The sequence below is a fragment of the Taudactylus pleione genome, unplaced genomic scaffold (genome assembly GCF_031769625.1).
Source record: "Taudactylus pleione unplaced genomic scaffold, aTauple2 ptg000093l, whole genome shotgun sequence".
Lineage (NCBI taxonomy): Eukaryota > Metazoa > Chordata > Amphibia > Anura > Myobatrachidae > Taudactylus > Taudactylus pleione.
The window spans coordinates 37,866,067-37,885,759 of NW_028284495.1; the positions used below are offsets into that span (position 1 = coordinate 37,866,067).

Below are 19,693 nucleotides of genomic sequence, written 5' to 3' on the forward strand. Positions count from 1 at the left end.
GAAACGAACCCACAACCACAGCGCTGCGACACAACCATTCGTGTAACACAAGAGGGAGTTAGATGACTGCTCCTGTGTAAACTAATCTACCTAATTATTTTTCAGATAACGTTGAGACGCTGTAGTCTCGCGATACAAACAGACCCCACACAAACAGTAAAGTGTAGTGAAAAAGGTCAAATGAAGAAACTGGGATACAGAGAGGCAAGAGAGCCACACTTGTTCTATTAGCGCTCCTAGCAGTGCCAGAGAACACTAGGCATAGAAGGAAGTAATCAGTGTTACTTAATTGCTCTCCTGTCCAGCCTAATACCCCACTGGGTACTTGCAGTCCAGGGTAGGCTAACCAGTTTCATGCAGCAGCTTGTTTCATACAGCAGACAGAGCCCTCTGTGTAATGGCCGCCAGCACACTTCCAGAGAAGCGCTGGGGCCACTGGAAGGATGGAGCAGAACTCCGGAAGCTAGGCAGGATTAACTCCAACGTTTCGATGCTAAGTTTAATGAATCATCATCAGGGCATATACAGAAAATAACTTAACACACACACATACATAAATAAATATATATATGTATGTAAAAATCTAACTATCTGTAAAATTTGACAAACAAAAAAACCCCCCAAAAAAACACATTCCGCATACTTGAACCCTATTAATGCTTTCTGATGTATCTGCATGTCCCTATTACAGTGTCCCTCCTCCAGTTCCCTTCACAGCCCACCAAAATTGTCACAAATTGATGAATTAGCCTAAGCCACAGTCATGCACGTGATCCCAAATTTGTTAAAAATAAAAAAAATAAAATCCATTTTTGTCCAACCACCACCAACCCACCCAACAAGATTTGTATACAAAAATGATATGCATCTTTGTGCAGTCAGATGTTTCTCAGGGGAATGTGCAAATTCTCACATATCAGGGAATGGAATTAAAATGTGTGTTTACACCATTTAAATAACAACTCTTTTTTTTTTTTTTATGTGGCTCATGTGTTTCTAAAATGTACTAGGCAAGGAAGTACTCCCAAATTCCTTTACCTAAAGGGGCATACACACTAGACGATAAAAGTGAACGATATGGATGAGAACGATAATATAGTCTAGTGCGTATGCTCAAAACGATGGACAATGCGCGTCTGTTGTCGTCCGAACATGCAGGTCAATCTGACAATATAGTCAGGAACTGCACGTTCAGGGAAGTGCAGAGTGACGTCGCTGAAAGATATTGTTCAGTGTGTATGCTCCATGTCGTTTGCCCGGGTGAGCCCGGGAGATCAAGGTCAAACACTAAGGCTGGGTACACACTAGACGATGTGCAAACGATGCGACATAGTGCACGATTTCTCTTCAACTTCCGGACAGACGATATAGTGCATAGACATTAGATGGTTTAACAAACGATTTATCGTTCTTCGTAAACGATATGTCGTTTGCTCTCCTAAACCATAGATAAAACCATAAATCCATGCCACATATCGTTCTGTCGTTTGGTCGTGCGTACACCTTCAACTATATGCTGCAAATCGTTAACGATATCGCCTGATTGGGCTGCTTGTACAGATGACGAATGGTGTGTTACTACACGCTGGAGCGCGCATCATACACGATATAGTGTGTACGCACTAGACGATGTAAACAATATATTGTACGATCCAGCCTATATTGCCCGGATCGTACAATATATCGTCTAGTTTGTACGCACCTTAGCGATATTGCTCATGGAGCAGATCGTCTAGTGCAGGGGTAGCCAACCTCGGCTACTAACAGTTCACGTTTTCCAGACAACCTAACTGGTACTCAGGTGTACTCATTACTCACTAACACATTTGAAAACATCCACAGGTAGAGCTAATTACAGTCAGGTGCATAAATATTGGGACACTGACATAATTTTCATATTTTGGCCTCTATTCACCACCACAATGGCTTTGAAATGAAACAAACAAGATGTGATTTAACTGCAGACTTTCAGATTTAATTTGAGTGTAATTACATCCAAATCAGGTGAACGGTGTAGGAATTACAACGGTTTCTATATGAGCCTCCCACTTTTTAAGGGGCCAAAAGTAATGGGACTATCAACTCAAAAGCTATTTCATGGACAGGTGTGGGCTATTCCCTCTTTATTTCATTATCAATTAAGCAGGTAAAAGGTCTGGAGTTGATTCTAGGTGTGACATTTGCATTTGGAATCAGTTGCTATCGACTCTCAACATGAGATCCAAAGAGCTGTCACTATCAGTGAAGCAAGCCATCATTAGGCTGAAAAATCAAAACAAACCCATCAGAGAGATAGCAAAAACATTAGGTGTGGCCAAATCAACTGTTTGGAACATTCTTAAAAAGAAAGAACACACTGGAGAGCTCAGCAACACCAAAAGACCCGGAAGACCACGGAAAACAACTGTGGTGGATGACAGAAGAATTATTTCCCTGGTGAAGAAAAACCCCTTCACAACAGTTGGCCAAATCAAGAACACTCTCCAGGAGGTAGATGTATATGTGTCAAAGTCAACAATCAAGAGAAGACTTCATAAGAGTGAATATAGAAGGTTCACCACAAGATGTAAACCATTGGTGAGCCTCAAAAACAGGAAGCCCAGATTAGAGTTTGCCAAACAACATCTAAAAAAGCCATTACAGTTCTGGAACAACATCCTATGGACAGATGAGACAAAGATCAACTTGTACCAGAGTGATGGGAAGAGAAGAGTATGGAGAAGGAAAGGAACTGCTCATGATCCAAAACATACCACCTCATCAGTGAAGCATGGTGGTGGTAGTGTCATGGCGTGGGCATGTATGGCTGCCAATGGAACTGGTTCCCTTGTATTTATTGATGATGTGACTGCTGACAATAGCAACAGAATGAATTCTGAAGTGTTTCGGGCAATATTATATGCTCATATTCAGTCAAATGCTTCAGAACTCACTGGACGGTGCTTCACAGTGCAGATGGACAATGACCCAAAGCATACTGCAAAAGCAACCTAAGAGTTGTTTAAGGCTAAAAAGTGGAAGGTTAATGCATGGCCAAGGCAATCCCCTGACCTGAATCCGATTGAGCATGCATTTCACTTGATGAAGACAAAACTGAAGGGAAAATACCCCAAGAACAAGCAGGAACTGAAGACATTTGCAGTAGAGGCGTGTCAGAGCATCACCATGGATGAAACCCAGCGTCTGGTGATGTCTATGCGTTCCAGACATCAGGCTGTAATTGTCTGCAAAGGATTTGCAACAAAGTATTAAAAAGTGAAAGTAAGATTTAGGATTGTTTAGTTTGTCCCATTACTTTTGGCCCCTTAAAAAGTGGGAGGTACATATAGAAACCATTGTAATTCCTACACCGTTCACCTGATTTGGATGTAAGTACCCTCAAATGAAATCTGAAAGTCTGCAGTTAAAGCACATCTTGTTTGTTTCATTTCAAAGCCATTGTGGTGGTGAATAGAGGCCAAAATATGAAAATTCTGTCAATGTCCCAATATTTATGCACCTGACTGTATGTCACCTGTGATTCTGTGAGGGGACCTGAAAAATGCACTGTTGGAAGCGCTCGAGGACCAGGGTTGCTACCCCTGGTCTAGTGTGTATGCCCCATTATGATAGAAACTAATGCACCCACACACAATGTTATCTCGGCCTGCAAATCCATGCAACTACCTATAACATCTTGCACAATTCTGTAAAACTTAAGGTGCAGAGAGTCTCAAGACTGCACTTACACTGCCCTTTTGTATAACCATAAACAAGCCCGTCTCTATGATTATCCTTTTTATATTACGATTACCAATGCTTTACAAAGAATGATTTTATTCACTGATCTCAGTCCCTGCCCCAGTGATCTTACAGTCTAACACTTAAAACAGATAAGAAGGGTGAGTTTGAGTTTTTCTTCTCAATATACTGCAGAGTGCAGTACAGTATTGACAGTGATAGCATCAACAAAACATACATAATTCTTTAAAAAAAATTATTAATCATTGAACGTACCACTATAAAAAAAGTTGTTAAAATTACAGACTGACAGAATAATGCATCCTAAAAGACTCCATATGAAAGTTAAGAATGGGGGGGAGAGAGGAACGTCGTGGGAATTTATCCATAAACTCACCAGTTTATAAGAAATCCAGCGTACAGAAGACACTTTGTCCCCGCACAAAGTCAAAGCAATTGGCAGTAAGTAGTCAAAAACATCCCTGGCATTGTACAGTTCAAGTAGGAGAATCAACTGCCTAATAAGTTAAACAAAAAGCACAAGTAAAAAAAAAGTTATTTAATTCAACAACAGCAAAAGAAAAATAAACAGTATGCAAAACTAATAACATTAAGTTTTCATATAAACGGTGTACAAGATGGTGCCGTTAGCTCTGCTTCTGGCACTGTGGATGCAGGTGGTACTGCTCACTATAAAGCGATTGAGCTCTATAGCACGCACAAGATGAACAGTCACTAAAAAGAGAGAGAGATGCTTCAAAATTTCAGACGAGTCCTGCTCTTTTACACAAACGGTGGGTTATTTTGAATGGTGCACAATAAAATCCCAATTTATAGTAATTGCTTCGTTGTATTGTGTTGAAATTAAAATCAATAAATCTTTATTTAATATTCTTAAAATATATTGTTCAGGATATCAAAGTTGAAAATATTTGTTAAAAAGACAAAGTGTTATGAAAATTGTGTATTAAAAAGCAAAAGTTTTCATTTACCGCTGATCAGTTGTATGTTTTATTTCCTATTCAAATGTGTCAGTCGATATAGGTTTCAAGCAAATTAAATGATATAAATTTAATTATTGGTGTGTGTATCTCATATCATAGATGATCTATTGCAAATGGTCAGGTAATTTCAATTCGTTACCTGATCTAAATGCTACGGAATATACTAAATAGATCTGTGATATTCAGCCTTATTATGGTTTCAGTGTGTGAATATTAATAGTTACTTAGTAACTTTCAATAAATTTATTTAAATATAACAGTCTGATACATTGTAGCTAATATAAGTATCCACACATCTTCCCTACGATAATTCTTCAATGGTAGAATATAGTAGCGGTGTTTTACTTCCTCTCTGTTAATCTTTTTTTCTATTGCTACTGATGTTTTTAGTTTAAAGATACATGTATTATTGGTACTCTTATAATGTATATAGACCGCAATAAATTGTGTTACGTCACAGATTATATTTTTACATGAAATCTATTCGTGAGGCAACTAATAGTGTGGTTATCCCATACACCACTTTCCCCTCTGATAATACTGTACACTGAAACCATAATAAGGCTGAATATCACAGATCTATTTAGTACATTCAGTAGCATTTAGATCAGGTGACTAATTGAAATTACCTGACCATTTGCAATAGATCATCTAAGATATGAGATACACACACCAATAATTAAATTAATATAATTTAATTTGCTTGAAACATATCAACTGACACATTTGAATAAGAAATAAAACATACAACTGATCAGCGGTAAATGAAACCTTTTTCTTTTTAATACACAATTTTCATAACTTTTTGTACACAGAAATACTATCATTTTAACAAATATTTTGCCTTTGACATCCTGAACAAAATATTTTAAGAATATTAAATAAAGATGTATTGATTTTAATTTCAACACAATACAACGAAGCAATTACTATAAATGGGGATTTTTATTGTGCACCATTCAAAATACCCCACCTTTCTCTCTTGTTTGTGTAAAATATTAGTTATAGGGGTAAAGGTAGCACCTCATGTGAGATTTCTCTGTGGAGAGACAGGATTAGATTGTCACTGTCCAATAACATATATTTGATAATAGGAATAGGGGACATTGAGATAGAAACCCACAGGATAAAAATATAATATAAGACTGGTGCGGGATTTATCTAGTCCTATGAAAATTGAGCCCGGTTCTTTATAGGTAGAGGTCATGCTTACCATACAAATTCAATATCTCTATACAGTGATTGGTGTTCTGGCCCTGCAGTGGATGCAGCAAATCATAGCTTAAATTCAACAATTTGTATCTTTTGCCCAGTGTGCCTAATGCTGGGTACACACTGGGCGATTTATCGGGTGCTCAACAGAATGGGCGATATATTGGGAGCATGTCGGTGGGTGTGTACCCCCCAGATATGCCTGTGAACGACATCTGCATATATATCGGCGCATCTGGCTGTGTGTACGTCCGTATACTTGCTGCAGGGACTGATGTCACAGCTGGGTCCGTGCAACAAGTCGACCTAGTGTGTACCCAGCTTAAGTGAGTTTGCAACAGGATAAAAACTATTGAAATGTATGAAATACTATAAAACTATTACTACAGTTTGACAGTGCATATCAACAAAACTCTACATCAAAAACAATATAAATACCAAAAGGTCTGATAACCACTGCATAGGCTTATGGGGGAGGGTGAAAAGAAAAGCACACAAAAAAAAACAGCCTACATCCATTGTTATTACTTTCATAGTGGGCTAGCATTGTCTATTTTTTTTTGTCTTAGATTAACTAAAATAAGTAAACAGGCCGTTTGTTGGTTCTACTGGCATTGCAAATATTAAATGAACTTCTGCATCTGCATCAAATGCACTAATTTTGGAGCAAATAGGATCACTATATATAAAAAATGTCACAATGTATACACAATGGTGCATTTTATTTAAAAGATTCTGTCACTTTCTAATTTTTATGAGGATATTAAAATTTGGTAATAATAAAGTGTCCAGTGCATCAGTGTGTTCACGCAGTGTCAAATTATAGCTCATGGTGATTATTTAATATAGAGTATAAGGTGATGTAAAATGTAATGTATTTTGAGTGTGATCTATTAAAGTGTCTTTTTACAGTTAATGATTTTTTCACATAATAAAATTGGTGGCAAGGACAAAATTAATGGGGGGATTAGTACAAATACATTTCTGGAGAAATCTTCTGAACATTTCCAACGAATCACAGAAATGCAATTTAAACAGTGTTGATGAAAAACTGCATCAAATCAGAAAATTGAATATTACAAATCTGGAGAGGGTAGGAACGAGGGGAGGACCAGGAAAATTTGGCAAGGGTGGGGGGCTCAGGACCAGGGTACAGGTTAATGAATAAGGGAAAACTAACAGGACTGAAAATGTGCTACCCAGGGATCCCAAATGTCTTGAAATAGAAGAGCGTGATAACGAAGGACACAGGTTATATATTCCCAATGTATAATTCTTAATGACAGCTGAAAGCATGTGACGATCAGGGTTCTTCCAGTTGGAGGCGATCAAGCATTAGGCAGTTGTGAGCATATAGGTAATGGGTTCCCGAGTACTTTTAGTAGTTTCGGGACTAGCCGGGGAAAAAGGTGAAAAAAACCAGCTGAACGGGAGGGAGATCTGGGTGCTCCGTGAGAATTAGATTATGGACCTCACACACAAAAAAATGACATCTTGCTACAGGACAACCAAATGTGGGATAGAGTGCCAAAGTTTTGCCAACAGAGAAGCAATGCATAGGGTGGGGAAGATAGTATGTAATCTGGTGGTAACCATGTACCAGCTAAAATTAGTTTTTCCTGTTTTGAAAAATAGATTGAAGTCTTTGCTACATCCTCCCTAATGTAAGTTTACTGGTCCTCATCTGGGAATTTCCCCATGTCCTCCTCTCATGGAATTTAAGGAGTACAGGGTGGAATCAAGACTTCTAAAGGGCATTCTGCAAATGCAAACACCTTGAACAAGGTGGGGCTGCAAGGAGTCATTGGATTCATTTTGCTGTCATAAATGTGGTGAATTTGTAGTTATTGATGGAATGCCCGAGGGAGTAGGTTAAAGCGTACCAAACATTTGGGGAAAGAGCTTCTGGACAATATATCAGGAAGGACAAGATTTTGGGAGCTATGCTCACATGGTGTATGAGATAGAGATATATATATATATTGTTTGTTATTTTGTAACCTGGTCATCTGCTATGGAACAAGCTAAAACAATACCAAAGGTGACGGTAAAGGTATTCTCTATATGTGCATTCTGGTATGCTACTAGATCGAGCAAAGTACTACTATTGGAAAGAAAGGGGGTTTAGTAAAAATAACTGGCCTCTCACCAAGTGAAGTTCCACAGACGGACATAAGGTACAGAGGTGCTACAGCGCTGTATTAAACAGATTACTAAAATCAAGGAGGTAATTCTATTAGTTACTGCATCTGTATGGAGTCTCTGGACTTGTATAAAGAGACTCTGTATAATCTATACCTTAAGTGGTGAAACAATGCTTAAGCTATATGGGGCCATGTCCATTATGGTGATGAAGGCAGCGGGTCTCTAATATAATGGTAAACCATTTTTTACAAACAAAACAAAAACAGTGGTGGTCAGATATTATTCTGGAATGACAGTTATATATTTTTTAATGACATTTTTTCTTGGAAGTGGATATAACCATTTTTTAAATAGCCGGACGCAGCTACTTTTACCTGTAAAAAGGGAAAAAGTTTGGCTTGATTAAAGCACACAGCTACTGAATCTTCAGAATTGAATTTGAACTGTAATTATTTGTAGAATTGCAAGTAACATGGTTTCACTTTTTAAACATCGATATAATGGTTTGAAAAATATGTTCTTATTGCTGTATATATTTTTCTATGACTAGCAATATTATAAAAAAAAACAAAAAAACAACTCATTTTATTTTTTGCAGTTTTAAAAGTTTTTAATTATTTGGCATATATCATACTATATCTGGTACACATATACATATTTATTTTTTGTTTCTGGATATTTATTGGTTGGCAACCAAATTAACTGCAGCAGAGAAGTATCAAAATATATATATATATATATATATATATATATATTTTTTATTTATTATTTATGCCATTATATGGCTATTGTTATTTATTTGTTCTGTTTCAAAGCACCGGTGGCTATATATTGTTATTAGTAAAAAGAACGCCTTTAATGGAAGGCTGATAATTACAAACAGTCTATATTTGATATGAAGAGATATCTCTATGATTACAACAGATACATACTCTGCCAACTCTGCTCGGAAACGCCAGTTCCGGCAGTTATCAGTCACCAGGAACTCTTGCAGCTGATAAAGGTATTCCCTTCTTTTGTCAGACTGAAGTAGCTGAGACAAGAAAGCAAAATATTATGAAAACCAACCTGTGCATTTCTACAAACTACAAAACACACTTTGTAATATGTATGTACATAATCTGGTTTTAAATCCGAATAAAACCATTCTAAATTAAGGTATTAAATAAAAAAATCTAAAAACTGCACAGAAAATAGCAGTAACAAAAATATGTAATTTGTAAAAGGCAAAATAAGAAAAAATTACATTATTGGCTATTGTCACAACTAACTCAAAAGGCAGAAATGAAATATTTCTGGAATGAATACAAAATCAAGTTATTCAGTGGGGGGAGGGTCGTCCCGGGGGCCCCCACACCCACTAGGGGTTAAAGTGGGCCAGAATGGGAGACTGAACCAGTTCCGCCTTTTCCGGCTCACCTAACCCCGGCGCATCCATTTGCCAGGTGTCTGCTGACAATTTGTTACCATGGCGTAGTTCACTATATAGGAGAGACGTCATAGTTCCGAGGAGAAGCCAGCCAGACGGATAAGAGAGCGGGGCTTAAGGTAAGTATTGTGTTTTTTTTTTTTTTTTTTTAGTTTAAGCGGCATCACTGCAGGGGGCACCACTACTGGGGGCTCTCCATAAGGGGCATTACATCTGTGGGCACTGCATAAGGGGTGCCACTACCACTACTGGAGGGCACTGCATAAGGGGCACCACTACTGGGGGCATTGCATAAGGGGCACCACTACTGGGGGCATTGCATAAGGGGCACTACTACTGTGGGCTATATGTATAAGGGCCACTGCTGTGTGTCACAACATGAATAAAGGACACTACTATGTGGTGTAATGTGAATCAAGGGCACTATGTGCGGTGTAATGTGGATAAGATTGCGCAACTGGTGAGTAACATTTCATGTGGGTGCCTGCGTGTGTTTTTTTTTGTGTGTTTCTTTATTTCATGTGGAGCCCATGGGGCCCCATTTCACAATGAGACATAACGCCTTTATCACTCACTAAAGGGGTTATGTCCTCCTTTCAATATCTTACAAACAGCGCTAAGCTTAGCTTAACGCTGTTTGTCAATGTACCGCTTACGAGTGATACGGTCCCCATTTTGCATACCCTCATTTTGTCCATATTTAATAGGGGCCCCCGCATGTTTGTTGCCCAGGGGCCCCCACATACCTTAATCCAGCCCTGGTACCAGACAATATATTATATATACATATATTACAATATTACATACTTACTTTCAAGAAGTCATACAGATGTTTAAGGACGCCTACCCGGACTTCATCAAGGTCTTTCAAAAAGCCATTGAAGATTGGTAGCAAGTCTGCAGCAGTAAGGGAGTCACCAAGTATCAGTGCCAGTTCATGAATTGAAAATGCCAATGTTCTCCGTACTTTCCACTGACAACAGAAACAAGCCAATAACAGTGACTTTAGTACAGAAATACATTGTTTTCTGAATTATGAAAAAAGTACATATCTAAAGTAAATCTTACTAATGTAAGATTACTTGTCGTGTACATAAAGATCACACTAAACATAAGCAGAATTAAACATCTGAACACCATTTTGGACAAAGACCCCGAGTTTTCTAATTAGACGCCTGGGTGGCATTATAAGAATTTACACAAGCCTCAGTTACTATTTATTAAGAGGATTTTCGATCCTTATCCTAATGCAGCGCTGCATCATTGAAGCTGCAGCTCTTATAGCACAAGTTTCTTTAGACAGCAGGTAAGCACCAGAGTATGAGTTCATCTTATGGGTAAGGTCTCTTTATTTACAATAAGCATTACTTTCAAACTAACACTTTGGAATTGGCTGTTCTCAATGCAAATTAAGAAACATCACTATAGGACTTATGACCCCCCCCCCCCTCCCCCATACATCTGCGATGGATATTTCCAATTCCCTATTTTGCAGGCGATTGGTGTACCCCAATCGCTGATTCTGACCAAAAAGTGATCGGAATCTGTAAATGTTGGATTTCACCAACCAACTGAGGCTGCAGATCGCTAGTTTATGGTTACGATCAGCCGATTTGCCGACCATTACCAGTAAAATGATGAGCCTTTAAAGATTGGCAGATCTCTCTTTCCTGAATTAGGGAATCTTTGAATTAAGGGGGGGGGGGTAAAAAAAAAATATCACAGAATCTGTGAATCGTCTTTTGGAAATTGGGCCCACTACAGTCATGGCTGTTCTTCAATGCCATGCATTTCAACAAACACTGGTATTCTATAGCCCTAACTTGTATATTTCAATATTTGCTAGAAATCTTAGGGCTACATTCAATTGCAGACGAAACGCTGCTCTCGGCGAACAGTTTGCGCCAATGATGTCATTTCGCCTGTCGGAAACTTTCCACCGAATTCAATTGCAATGACTTTTCGCCTAAGCGGAAAGTCAATGCATTTAGATAGGCGGAAAAGATTTGCAGCTGAATGGAGGCGGAAAAAAGTGCAGTTTTGGGGTGCAGAGTTGCGGGAGCCTCCGTGCAGTGTTAGGACAGTCCTCCAAAGGTAAACTGCGTCAAAAAAAGTAAAAAAAAAAATTAGAACACCCCCAAAAAGTACTTTAGTTTTGGGGGTGAAACATAAAAACTAGCGAAATAGACTCTAGGGGAGTCCCCAAGTATGCCCCAGGTGTTTTCTTTGCAAGTGTTTGCGGCCGGTGGTTTTATCCACGTTTTTTTAAAACTTCACTTTAGCAACTTTTGAATATGCTAGCGCCCATTTTCAAGTACCCCAAGTTTGCTGGGACTAGTTACTTTGAGTAAAAATATTGCTAAATGCTATTCTTCACCCAATATGCAAATATGCTAAATCGCACCTATTCAACCTATTCATACCTTCAACAGGGCTATTCGGGGGTATCCATAGTGATCCCTCATGTCAGTGCATCTTTTGGGGGGTGTCAGGCTGATTTCCCCAAATCTGACAGGACTTCCCGCCGATCTAAGTTCGCGTTCTCGCGTCCATTGCTATTGAATAGGGCAAATCACGGGGACGAGCGTGATATACTTTTCCGGAGGCAACACTGGCGAAAAGTCCGGCATGCAAAAAGTCCGGCAATTGATTACGAGCCTTAATATTTTCAAAAACGGTTATTTTTTACTTTTATTTTCTATGGCAAACTAGAGCCATGTGTGTCATCAGTACTTAGTGCTATGGACGCCTCTATGTTGCCATACTAGGGCTCGAGCATGGAGCACACATTATGGAATTACAGAAAGCATTTCTTTATTCATATACCTGCATGTCTGCTGCTAGTGTCTCATAGGTGTCCCTGAGACAGTGCCAGTTTTGTCTACCCAGTGTGAGAGCCACACCCGGAATGCTATAGGCACAATGCTTGGCAATCTCTGTGTCAACAGTCTGAGCACGGGACGGGTCAGTCATAGATAAATACTGATCCAATAAGGCTTGAGGTACAACGTCCTGGGAACACAAACACAGGGATCATCATACAATCAATCTTCTCATATCAGTTATCATTAAAGCCCATGAGAAGGAACTACAATAAGACCTACCTGCAATTTGGACTTTTTCTCTTCTTCAGGACTATAGCTGCTACTAGTGCTGAAATCAGAATCATTGTGGATGTAGCGCAAAGTAGACTGCATGCACTGTAAAGAAACAGTGTTGAATCAGAGAAAGAAAAAAAATACTAAATGAACATTACCTTAAACCAGTGGTTCTCAACCCTCAAGTTTTCCCAACAGGTCATGTATTAAGAATTTCGGTCTGTGAAAGGAGGTGGTATACTTCCTGACAACAAAATGGCTTAAAGAAATCCTCAAAACGTGACCTGTTGGTGGTACTTGAGGACTGAAATTGAGAAACCCTTCCTTAGATGTTCAACACTGACATAGGGAAACATCCATTATGCAGAGTTGCACTCAATTGCGTGCTTCAAGGTGCAGTTCACAGATTGCTCTTATTGCAGGGAACAGGGGAAGTTAATTCATGTATGCAACAGTGGGAACAACCCACGGTTCACAGGAAAAGACCACATGCACACTAGGTAATTTTCTAACTTGCTATAGGCCAACACATCTATGTAAGATAATTTAACATTCTATAACAGAACCTGGGTGTTCAACTCGCGACACAGGTATTAACTGGCAGCGCTCTACCTATATCCTGCCTATAAAGTCATTCATACAACTGGCAGCGCTCTACCTATACCCTGCCTATAAAGTCATTCATACAACTGGCAACGCTCTACCTATATCCTGCCTATAAAGTCATATTCATATAACTGGCAGAGCTCTACCTATACCCTGCCTATAAAGTCATTCATATAACTGGCAGCTCTCTACCTATATCTTACCTATAAATTCATATAACGGCAGAGCTCTACCTATACCCTGCCTATAAAGTCATTCATATAACTGGCAGAGCTCTACCTATATCCTGCCTATAAATTCATATTTATATAACTGGCAGCTCTCTACCTATAAAGTCATATTCATATAACTGGCAGAGCTCTACCTATAAACCAAATCAAGAAGAAAGAAGGAGTACTCTTTTTGGGGGCACACAAAGGTATAGAGTTATGACTTATATGTCCAGTTAAGAATTAACTTTTATTCTATATTTATTAAAAAACAAGAGCAACTGTAGACAAACAAAAAGACAAACAATGTATCATACACAAAAAGGAGAACTATTGTTCACTTCCACGATTAGGTTTAAAAACAGGGAGATTTATAACTCCCATCAAAGAAGTAAAGGGGCCTGGCGAATTAACTTATTCAATTATTAAAGATTGTTTGCATAGTATGCTAATAAATATTGTGTATCACCAAATATTGGCAGTTCAGGCTAATTGAAAGGTTCAAAAGGGCACAAAAAATGACACCTCAATATTCCGATGTGTTGGAGGAAAAATATAAATGGATTGTTCACATTTAAATTATTAAGGAACTTGGTTAATGATAATACTTCCTCAATGATTGGACAGGTTTCTTCTGAGTTTAAAGCCCTTAAAAAGTATATATGTCCGCCTTATTCTCTGATAAATCTATATAATGGATGGAAACATATACTTATGCCTGCATGCACTGTGAGGTACACACTCTGAGAAGGATTATAAATATCTAATCAATCATACCAATATGTATACACATATATAGAGTGTACCTTGCTGATTAATTATGCATTCCTGTAGACATCAATCATCCATGTTACTGGTGTACAACACCATATAAGACAAGAGTTGAAATAATACTTAATCCCACTTTGATCATTCCATACCATCAAAAAGATATTGCTACTTATTAGTAAAAGCAAACCAGTCCAAAGTAAAATCAAATATAATGCTGGACCTCACTTGTTTCTTTTTAATAACCACTGCATACATTCATTAATGTCACATAAAGAACACAGAAATACAGAGTTCAAGAATTGTTCAAGTGTCCCTAAAATGTGGCAATTGTGTTAATATAGGTTGGAGCAGGGTGTAGTATGATGTATGGTGGTAGTGGGAGAAAGAATGTCAGGGTTGGTGGCCGTCTACCATGATGCGCTGGACAGTGCAGGGTGTATACGCAACTTACCTGACAAGCAGTCTGTTCTGGTGTGCAGTCTGTGGGAATAGTCACTGGAGCTAGTGCATGCTGCTGTATGCGGTGATCGTGTGTCTAGAGTCACGTGTGCGCATCATGTGACCTGGAAGTGTTAGGCTGACGCGCGTTTCGCCGATAACAGGCTTGTTCACAGTCCCGCCCTGTAGTCTCAGCAATATTGCATCCTCCTTATATCTGGTGCTGGCCAATCGCTCAGCATCTTAGCTAATTGGCATATCATGCAGCCTGTAATTGTTCAAATATTATTGTCCATACAAATTCCATGTATCCAGTGATAGACATAAGTGATAGCCAATAGGAACATTGAAAAAACGGCAATGTTAAAAAGTTTAACCATGTCCGCTCTGAATCAATAGCTAACCATATGATAAGGCAGTGACTATAAGAAGGTGAATTATTAGAATTTATTACAGGGAAGGGAATAAAATTAAAGAAACAGGATATAAAATATACACATCATGTCTGTATTAATTAAATTAATAAATCAATATAGAATACTAATAGGGTGTACACATAGTTTGTTCTACATGATGACATCATCTAGAAATTTATAGTAATTAGCCCAGCACTGTTCTGAACATGTATATTACAGATGATATTCCATTATAGCAAGGGAGAATTTAGTAATCAAAAAGGGAGATCATAAAAGCACATGTATTGAAACAAAAAGTTGATCTATGTTAATTTAATACTGACAACATACACAAATATGCATATTTAAGCATCACAGGGTTAATTATTTCATATTACAGACAGCATGTCTTTATGGCAAGGAAAAGTATTACTAAAAAAAAAGAGATCGTGTAGGAATATGTATTGCAACAAAAGGTTGATCCATATCGATATGGTACTTATATCAGATCTTACCATATTCATTCAAAATGAACAGAAAGTGTTTAATAAGAGAAGACATAGTCCATTCCCTGGTTGATTGCTGAATGTGCAGCTACTGCACATCATTATATCCTGCAGTGAATGATGTGTGAGCGTACATAAAAAGCATCAGGGAAAGTGAATGAGTAAATAAGGCATCTACTGTTGCATTGTATCAGCTGAAGGGCAACTGGCGATAAACATTGCAAGTGCCCTTCCTGAAAATCTATAAATGAGAGTGCCTTTAACAATAGAGGGAAGAGAGATATAAGATACGCAGATACTGATATAGAGAGAGCAGGAGTTTACAGCCAAATCAGTATATGATCAGGGACCCAAGAGGTTGTCAGCTATATGCCATTAGCATTGATAACCGAGAGGCATCAAAGGCCTGTATACCGATGTGAAGAAAGGTTAGTAAAATACTGCAAACATGTTGGAAATGGTAGACAAAATGCTCTGTTACCGCAGCATTGCGTATCTTATATCTCTCTCCCCTCTATTGTTAAAGGCACTCTCATTGTAGATTTTCAGGAAGGGCACCTGCAATGTTTATCACCAGTTGCCCTTCAGCTGATACAATGCAACAGTAGATGCCTTATTTACTCATTCACTTTCCCTGATGCTTTTTATGTACGCTCACACATCATTCACTGCAGGATATAATGATGTGCAGTAGCTGCACATTCAGCAATCAACCAGGGAATGGACTATGTCTTCTCTTATTAAACACTTTCTGTTCATTTTGAATGAATATGGTAAGATCTGATATAAGTACCATATCGATATGGATCAACCTTTTGTTGCAATACATATTCCTACACAATCTCTTTTTTTAGTAATACTTTTCCTTGCCATAAAGACATGCTGTGTGTAATATGCATATTTAAGCATCACAGGGTTAATTATTTAATATTTGTGTATGTTGTCAGTATTAAATTAACATAGATCAACTTTTTGTTTCAATACATGTGCTTTTATGATCTCCCTTTTTGATTACTAAATTCTCCCTTGCTATAATGGAATATCATCTGTAATATACATGTTCAGAACAGTGCAGGGCTAATTACTATAAATTTCTAGATGATGTCATCATGTAGAACAAACTAGGTGTACACCCTATTAGTATTCTATATTGATTTATTAATTTAATTAATACAGACATGATGTGTATATTTTATATCCTGTTTCTTTAATTTTATTCCCTTCCCTGTAATAAATTCTAATAATTCACCTTCTTATAGTTACTGCCTTATCATATGGTTAGCTATTGATTCAGAGCGGACATGGTTAAACTTTTTAACATTGCCGTTTTTTCAATGTTCCTATTGGCTATCACTTATGTCTATCACTGGATACATAGAATTTGTATGGACAATAATATTTGAACAATTACAGGCTGCATGATATGCCAATCAGCTAAGATGCTGAGCGATTGGCCAGCACCAGATATAAGGAGGATGCAATATTGCTGAGACTACAGGGCGGGACTGTGAACAAGCCTGTTATCGGCGAAACGCGCGTCAGCCTAACATTTCCAGGTCACATGATGCGCACACGTGACTCTGGACACACGATCACCGCATACAGCAGCATGCACTAGCTCCAGTGACTATTCCCACAGACTGCACACCAGAACAGACTGCTTGTCAGGTAAGTTGCGTATACACCCTGCACTGCCCAGCGCATCATGGTAGACGGCCACCAACCCTGACATTCTTTCTCCCACTACCACCATACATCATACTACACCCTGCTCCAACCTATATTAAACACAATTGCCACATTTTAGGGACACTTGAACAATTCTTGAACTCTGTATTTCTGTGTTCTTTATGTGACATTAATGAATGTATGCAGTGGTTATTAAAAAGAAACAAGTGAGGTCCAGCATTATATTTGATTTTACTTTGGACTGGTTTGCTTTTACTAATAAGTAGCAATATCTTTTTGATGGTATGGAATGATCAAAGTGGGATTAAGTATTATTTCAACTCTTGTCTTATATGGTGTTGTACACCAGTAACATGGATGATTGATGTCTACAGGAATGCATAATTAATCAGCAAGGTACACTCTATATATGTGTATACATATTGGTATGATTGATTAGATATTTATAATCCTTCTTAGAGTGTGTACCTCACAGTGCATGCAGGCATAAGTATATGTTTCCATCCATTATATAGATTTATCAGAGAATAAGGCGGACATATATACTTTTTAAGGGCTTTAAACTCAGAAGAAACCTGTCCAATCATTGAGGAAGTATTATCATTAACCAAGTTCCTTAATAATTTAAATGTGAACAATCCATTTATATTTTTCCTCCAACACATCGGAATATTGAGGTTTCATTTTTTGTGCCCTTTTGAACCTTTCAATTTGCCTGAACTGCCAATATTTGGTGATACACAATATTTATTAGCATACTATGCAAACAATCTTTAATAATTGAATAAGTTAATTCGCCAGGCCCCTTTACTTCTTTGATGGGAGTTATAAATCTCCCTATTTTTAAACCTAATCGTGGAAGTGAACAATAGTTCTCCTTTTTGTGTACGATACATTGTTTGTCTACAGTTGCTCTTGTTTTTTAATAAATATAGAATAAAAGTTAATTCTTAACTGGACATATAAGTCATAACTCTATACCTTTGTGTGCCCCCAAAAAGAGTCCTCCTTCTTTCTTCTTGATTTGGTTTATATGTTATAAACAGACTCTGGGGAGCACCAGGGACTTATCAATAATACAGATCCAACAGGCTAAAGTCTCATGATCTTTTTGGTAATATTTTGCAAATATTTGTAAAAGTCCTTACAAGGTTTCTTAGAGAGATACACTAGTTATATCATTCTATCAGGATTTTTTCAGTGCGGTTTCCAATATATTTCTTAGAGCTCTACCTATACCCTGACTATAAAGTCATTCATACAACTGGCAGCGCTCTACCTATACCCTGCCTATAAAGTCATTCATATAACTGGCAGTGCTCTACCTATATCCTACCTATAAATTCATATTCATATAACTGGCAGCACTCTACCTATACCCTGCCTATAAAGTCATTCATATAACTGGCAGCTCTCTACCTATACCCTGCCTATAAAGTCATTCATATAACTGGCAGCTCTCTACCTATATCCTACCTATATATTCATATAACTGGCAGAGCTCTACCTATACCCTGCCTATAAAAGTCATTCATACAACTGGCAGCACTCTACCTATACCCTGCCTATGAAGTCATTCATCTAACTGGCAGCGGTCTACCTATACCCTGCCTATGAAGTCATATTCATCTAACTGGCAGCGCTCTACTTAATAGGCAGGGTATAAGTCATATTCATCTAACTGGCAGCGCTCTACCTATACCCTGCTTATGAAGTAATTAATCTAACTGGCAGCGCTCTACCTATATCCTATCTATGAATTAATTCATCTAACTGGCAGCGCTCTACCTATACCCTGCCTATGAAGTCATATTCATCTAACTGGCAGCGCTCTACCTATATCCTATCTATGAAGTAATTCATCTAACTGGCAGCGCTCTACCTATACCCCCGTCTATGACGTCATATTCATCTAACTGGCAGCGCTCTACCTATACCCTGCCTAGGAAGTCATATTCATCTAACTGGCAGCGCTCTACCTATACCCTGTCTATGAAGTCATTAATCGAACCGGCAGCGCTCTACCTATACCCTGTCTATGAAGTCATTAATCGAACCGGCAACTTTAAACCGTTATTTAAAAATATAGAACACCACTTCGTAGAAATCCTAAACTTCTGAATTAAAAAATTATGTGGTTAAAGCATTCAAGTTATTTTAACAGGTTTAAATAACTAAATAATTTGATCTAATAAAAGCAGCTAAGGCTGTAAGCCTTACCTCTACAGAATCACTGATTAGAGGAATGGCATCATCTCGCAGCATCTTGCAGTTAATCCTCCCCGACTTGGTCAGGTCATTGTGGTAGATGATCTGCCGATTCAAGCGAGAGGATTTTTTATCTTCCTGAGTATCAAGGTTGGATGCTTTGAGGGCAGCAGTGAGGACATCGACTTGTGCTATATGGTAGAAAAAAAACAAAACAATGGACAATGTCTAATAGAAATAAATGGCAAATATGTAATTCCTAA

The 19,693-nt window shown here is 38.1% G+C and overlaps 1 protein-coding gene across 3 annotated transcripts in view; it reads right to left on the reverse strand.

The window, feature by feature from the left end:
- Window positions 1-19,693, reverse strand: part of PPP4R1 (protein phosphatase 4 regulatory subunit 1) — a 106,425-nt gene that overhangs the window by 17,980 nt on the left and 68,752 nt on the right. For all 3 annotated transcript variants that reach the window (XM_088469697.1, XM_088469696.1, XM_088469695.1), the window contains exons 12-17: window positions 19,443-19,621; window positions 12,615-12,710; window positions 12,337-12,522; window positions 10,322-10,483; window positions 9,014-9,114; window positions 4,118-4,238 (exon numbers count right to left, since the gene is read on the reverse strand). In XM_088469697.1, coding sequence (XP_088325823.1) covers window positions 4,118-4,238; window positions 9,014-9,114; window positions 10,322-10,483; window positions 12,337-12,522; window positions 12,615-12,710; window positions 19,443-19,621 — 845 coding nt within the window. The remainder of the gene's footprint in view (window positions 1-4,117; window positions 4,239-9,013; window positions 9,115-10,321; window positions 10,484-12,336; window positions 12,523-12,614; window positions 12,711-19,442; window positions 19,622-19,693) is intronic.